General features: G+C 42.0%; 1 protein-coding gene across 5 annotated transcripts in view; it reads right to left on the bottom strand.

The window, feature by feature from the left end:
- Positions 1–134: 134 nt before the first annotated feature.
- Positions 135–6399, bottom strand: part of lnx1 (ligand of numb-protein X 1) — a 32860-nt gene continuing 26595 nt past the window's right edge. For all 5 annotated transcript variants that reach the window (XM_044199056.1, XM_044199054.1, XM_044199055.1 and 2 more), the window contains 5 exons: positions 5869–6003; positions 3631–3808; positions 2239–2485; positions 1386–1544; positions 135–1171 (listed from right to left, as the gene is read on the bottom strand). In XM_044199056.1, the coding sequence (XP_044054991.1) occupies positions 1036–1171; positions 1386–1544; positions 2239–2485; positions 3631–3808; positions 5869–6003 (855 nt within the window). In that variant the 3' untranslated portion in view covers positions 135–1035. The remainder of the gene's footprint in view (positions 1172–1385; positions 1545–2238; positions 2486–3630; positions 3809–5868; positions 6004–6399) is intronic.

Below are 6399 nucleotides of genomic sequence, written 5' to 3'. Positions count from 1 at the left end.
TGAGTTTAATTTGACTAGAGAAACTACAGATCAATCTATGTATATATTGTATACAAAATGTTTATGTTCTCAACTTTTAGTGTTTTTGTTAGGGTTTTGTTGAGTTGAAGTAAGGCTGTAACTAAGTAAGTAACTCTCTTTTTCAAATGACTTTATTGATCATTTAACAAAATGTACCATCAGATATACTACACAGGCCGAAGCGTGACAGACAGAACCACAGTAGATGGACCCCAGACCATCCACTGATACACAGAAACCAAGTCAGTTTTTTTTCTTAAAAGTAAGAAAATTAGTAAGGCCTCCACAATGTCACCTAATTAAATGTTATTTTTTAACATGTTTTGAACACACTGTTCCTTTATTTTTTTAAATATATTTTTATTGCCAGTGGTTTGTTCATTTAGCCATAGCTTCTGAAATAAAAGAAAAAAACCTCAACACAGACTACTACTTGGCAACGTGTCCTCAGGTCAACGGATGAAGATGACAACCACTGTCAGTACAAACAGAATGGAGCCTATATTTAAAGGCCATACCACAAACAAAACAAAAGAAACGTATTACAAGTGCTTGGATCAGAACTTTTTTAGACACCCAACATTTACAGTAAAGAAATGTGAGTCCAACTTAACGCATATCCTAATATATAACTACTGGAATTGGCAACATGTTGTGTCTCCTCTCGATCCACCCACTCTGCTCACTTGGTGCTGTGCCAGAGAATGACCATGTCCTCTAAACAGATAACGCCCAACATCCGAGTTAGAAGAGGCTCAGTCCTGGATCCTCCCTGTTCAGTGTTCTTGGAGGGGCAAGTTAACCTCTGGTAACAATCCAGTCTCATGTTTGTCCCTCTCCAAACTCCTGGCAAAATCTCAGCTGTCCATCAGAAGCGAGATATCCATTCAGCTACAGCACTATTCTAAGCTTCTCCCACACAGCAAGCTTAGGGTGGTCAGCCAGTCTAAAGCTCTGCCTTCCACATTCCTTGGTCAGTGCCACTGAAGCAGCGCTGGATGGCTTGAAGCACCGCTACAGCAGGCTGCCCGGCCAGGAGACGATGGTCAGGGTGATTCTGCCCCGAAGCTCCTTCAGAAGGCGCACCAACGCTGTGTGAGTCATCCCCCATGTGCTCTTCCCATTCACCTCGAGCAAGATGTCCCCACACCTACACAGAGCGAGACGGCCATTGAAAAAGCATGCTTAACCTAGGATTATGTAGGGGTAAGACATAGAGTACCAAGAAATTATTCGATAAACTAAAAAAATGGTAACTGTCTACTAAAATAGTACCGTCTTTTTGCATATACAGGTTGTGTTGAAGTTGGTCTAAAATATTTTATTCATGGGCAATTATTAAGTGATATACATAGGCAGAATACCTTATCCTGCCATCGTTGTAGGCTGGCGTCCCCTCCACGATAGAGCGGATAAAAAAGGATTGATTGCAGTTGACCTCCTCCTGACCTCCCACAATACTGAAGCCCAGGCTGCCCGAAGTGCTCCGCCGCAGGACAATGTCTTTGCAGCAGTAGAGATGCCTGCATGAGCCAAGAGAGAGATTAAAAACACTAATCTCTCAACTGTATCTTTAATTTATATATACTGTATATCCATACTGAGTATGTGTGCAGTAGCTAGATTGCTGAAACCAGCCTCGCTCAGAAGACAAAGGCCTGGCTGCTCTTTGAATGAAGGTGTGACTTTTCCTCCCAGGAGATGTGAAACAATGAGAATAGTTGGACTTCTATATCAGTCTCATAAAAATAGCCCAGGGCTGAGTGAAAATTATATTCAAATCCTTGTAGTTGCACCACTGGTCTAGACTACATTCCCATGGTACTTCACTCCTAATCAATTCACTGTTTGAGGGCAAAAACATTTATATTTTACTTTAACCAGCAACAGCAGTTGTTTATTGCTGTCGGCGCACTGCTGTCTTCCTGACAACGCATTGTAGTAAGATAAATTCACATCTTACAATCCGAGGGAAAGTTTTTCATTCTCAGAAGTTCCACTGATATAATAGTGCCGAATATTTAAATTGAAAAGTTAGTTTGAAAGTATAATGAGCATTCTCTCCCCAGCTGGCTCTGTCAAAATTTTAGTTGGCACCAGCTGGCAGAGGTCACAAGGATCAGTGTGGGGGCTGTAAATTATACTGGGCTCAGAAAAAAAGTAGTGGAGAAAGTAGAAATATATGGAGTGGAAACAGAGACATCAAGGGGTGCTCACCTGGGTAGCTGCAGCCATGACACCCACATTGGGGAGTGATCGTCATTGGGCACTGGGCTCTTGGTGCTATCTGTTGGTGAGGGTGTGAGACAGGGCGGCAATGTGCACTCCTGCAGGCTTTCTTCTGGAGGACGCATCTCCAAGACCTTGAGCACAACGGGAGAGGAGGTGTTCTTCAAGTTGGCCACGGCTTCACCTCGCGTCACCCCCGTCAAGTCCATCCCATTCACGTTTAACAAGATGTCACCTGCGGGGGAGGAAGTGGACAGCACAGCTCATCCTCTGCCCACGGTTGCTCCCCTGATAAATGCTTTTCAAAAGACCTCACAGCACCGGGACTCATCATCTGCCTATTTAATATTCAACAACCTTCCTGCTACAAAACAAAGGGATGGAAACCAAGTGCCACCTGTGCTTTAAAAAGCCTCCTAGTGATGAAAGTGGTGCAAAGATAAACAGACGGTCCAGCTTGCTAGTAAGCAACTCAAAGGACATGTTTGCCCTGCGCAGATATGCAAATGAATGGTCTATTACAATACACAAACATGTTTCATAACCACACAAACAGAGACAGCTGCTGCTGCTATGTCCCATATGAATACAGTAATATGCACCTTGAACCATGCACAGGACAAACAGACTCAATTTACTTGTGTTTTTATGAAATCTTTATGCTACTGTTATGCTCCATCACAGCATTTTTCTCTTTCCTCTCATAAACAGAGCCTCAGACAGGGGGGATTGAGTGTAATGACATGCTTAATGTGGTTATGTTTTAAGATGGATATGCTGGAATCAGCATTTGGGGCACAAATCTCTCACTCCCCTGCCTTCAACTGCATTATAGGATATTAAGATTGCTGCTATTACATCTAGATATTTGTGTGCCGCACCATGTTTTGTTCTATTTCAGAGCTGACTGATTTCATATAACAAAATAATGAAGTATTCCACAAATTCTCCTCTGGAACACAATAAGTCCTTAGTACTGCTACGCTAATGTTTGTGTTTTTGTTTAAGTGTGTTAGAACCAATTTGCGGAGCACTGAACCACAGCAGCACCACTGAGTTCTTCTGCTGGATGAATGAACTTCATAATGAAACATGAGTCTTAAGTTTTCATCAATCACCCCGCCTGTTATACACGTATTCATCATCAAAGCCAAATCCATGACAGTCTGGCTGCCATAATGTGAGCTCCAGTGCTTTGCACAACAGTAGACGACAACCTCACAAAACAAATACTCCATCCACTAAATGAGTAATTATTTGCACAAAAGCGCTGAACATGACAATCCTTAATAAAAAAATATGCGGAATATTCTGATAATTATTTGAGTGTGCAGGTAAGTGGAAAGAGATATCAAGGGGTTCATTTGTAGTTCATTTTACCTTTGCGGATGGAGCCCTCCTGTCCCACCACTCCATCAGGGTCCACATTTGTGACATAAATGGGGAGGTCCCACCCTCGGCTCGACATGCCGCCCGCCACCGTCATACCCAGGGAGTCATACGGCTCCTTAGTCAGAGTAACTGTCTTCTCATAGCATGCAGGCTTCTGACAAGAGTCCTTCACAGGGGACAGAAGACAGGGAGAGAGTTGTTGCAGTGCAGGGTCAATTAATAATGGAAAAGCAACAGGGCTGTTTTTCCCCCCAGTACCATGTACTATTTTATGTTCCACTGCCAGGGTAGTAGAAAAACATGCAGGACATTCATAATTGACGTTGTCACAGTGGCGTCTTGGGTGTCTTTCTTTGTGTATCCATATTCTTATAAACACAATAACTCAAGACCAAACATGATATTAACTTAATTGATACACCAAGGGCACCTTCTATAGACTACATAATCTAATTAGATTTTGGAGACGCACATTTGCATATTAATAAGTACTGTTCTCTCTGGGACTTGCGATAGCCCCTTAATGGTAGGAGAATTCATGTGAATACCATGCATGCTTTACTATGGGAACAAGAGGCCAATGACATAGACGTAGTTGCTAATTAATGAGCATTAGCATAACTGGTAATGTGTGTAATATATGGTGGTTATTAGGATAGGACATCGGGAAGCTCAAGTGCCTCTTCCTTTTGTGTCCATGTTGGATATGGAGAAATTGATTTATGCATAGACAGATGTGTGATTTGGTTTGGTGAACGAGGCTGTGTGTGGGATAAAGTGAGTGAGTGTGTGTCAAATGGGGGAGAGCGAGGGAGAGTAGAGTAGTAATGAATAACACATGGACACATTGAGGTTGATGGGATGTAGCTTGTGCTGCTTCGCTAATGTGCTGCATTCACACATTTCTGCTGCGCTCACAGGAGGAGATCACTTGTGGTCACATGACTGACCCTAGGGCACGGCCCTGGCTATAGCTGTGTGAACACTGTACACACTTGCTGCCTACCTACACAATACGCTGTAGGTTGTGTACTGTACACTACTGCGTTCGGTACTATGTGTGTAAATATACATACATGATACACCTTCATGAAGAGTATACAGAAAAGAGGTTTTTGCACATTTACCAAAATGGGGACTTTCAATAGTGGTAGAGACTCTTTTCTTTTCTCACATGGCATCCTTCCTACAAAAAAGTAACTAAGTCAGTCGTAACCAACTATATATTATATGCTTATTTTCTTTCTTGTTGAGAGTTAGATACCACTACAGTAAATATAGAGCTACGGACTGCAGCCCATTAACTTAGCTTAGCATAAAAAACTGGAAGTAGGGGGAAACAGCTAGCCTGCCTCTGTCCGAAGGTAACTACTAGCACCTCTAAAGGTCACAAATGATCTGTTTATTGCATAAAAACCAAAGTGTAAACAACAAGTTGCGTTTTTTGGGGGGGGGGGTTGTGTGCTATTTCTTGGCCATGCACAGTGACTTTTAATTAACGTGTTATTTATTGATTTTTAGAGGTGCTGGTAGGATTTCATTACCTTTGGATAGAGCCAAGCTAGCTGTTTACCCCAGTCTCTAGTCTTTTTGCTGAGCTAAGCTAACCGGCTGCAGCATCATATTTACTGTACAGACATGAGAGAGGTATCAATCTTCTAAGCTAACTTTCGGCAAGAAATCGAATACATGTGTTTCCCAAAAATGTCAAACTATTTCTTTTGCAGGATATTTAGCCCAAAATGTATGTCGTTTGAAAGGAGGTAAAATGCATTTTTAAGGATAGTGATCTACAGAAGCTTACTTCTCTGGCTGCTTTTAAACCAAATTTGAATCATACATTTTCTGCTAAAGAAATGTGCTCTGCAAATCAAAAAATAAGGCAGAGCTGTCAAATGGATCATTATTGGAATAAGAGAAATCACCGAGTTCAGTAAGGAACTGGGATCAAATCTTTCAGGGAAGGATGGTGGAAAATACTCTAAATCCTGTGGCTGTTTTTTTGTGCGGTGAAAAAAAAGATGGCTGATGTGCATGCAACAATTCTCTGAGAGGACTGCCCGCTGTACTGCTTGAATGACATGCTCAGCTTTGATGGGAGAATAATACCTCCATGGATCATTTGCACCTAAAAGGGAATATTTATCATGGGAAGGGGAGACGGAGAAACAAAGCTCCTCTCTGTGTATTGGTACTGTTGTGTATGTGTCTTTATGTGCTGCTCACCAGTAGTGTTTGCTCTATATCCACAGGGGAATATGGTGGGGGACCGTCCATGCCCCAAGGAGCTTCTTGTAAGATGTCTGGGGTAGGCAGGCAGATCTGACGAGACACTATGAAGTGGACACCCTCCTCGCTTGCCTGGAGAACATTAAGACAACAGAAAGTTCAGACATGAGTTGCAAATGATACAGAGTCAACAGACATTTTTTAAAGTAAGATTGACCGTTAAATTTAAGGCTACAGCCAACAGCAACAGTTAGCTTAGCCTTGCACAAAGACTGGAAACAGGTGGAAACAGCAATCCTGGATTTATCAAATGGAAACAAAATTCGGCACCTCTAATTAGCACATTATAACTTGTTTGTTTAATCCCTCCAAAACCTAAGTGTAAAAACAACAATGAGCAAGATGTCAGGCAACCTGTAGAGACTCTAGGAAGGTACTGGTCACAGCCAGGAAATCACCTTGTTTTTACACTTTGTGTTTTGTATGGAATAAAGAAACAAGATATGTGTTCATTAGTGCGCTTTAGAG

This window comes from Siniperca chuatsi, linkage group LG6, assembly GCF_020085105.1.
Source record: "Siniperca chuatsi isolate FFG_IHB_CAS linkage group LG6, ASM2008510v1, whole genome shotgun sequence".
NCBI classification, from domain to species: Eukaryota; Metazoa; Chordata; class Actinopteri; order Centrarchiformes; family Sinipercidae; genus Siniperca; species Siniperca chuatsi.
Note: the sequence above shows the minus strand (reverse complement) of the source record. Positions and strands in the feature narration are given on the sequence as shown.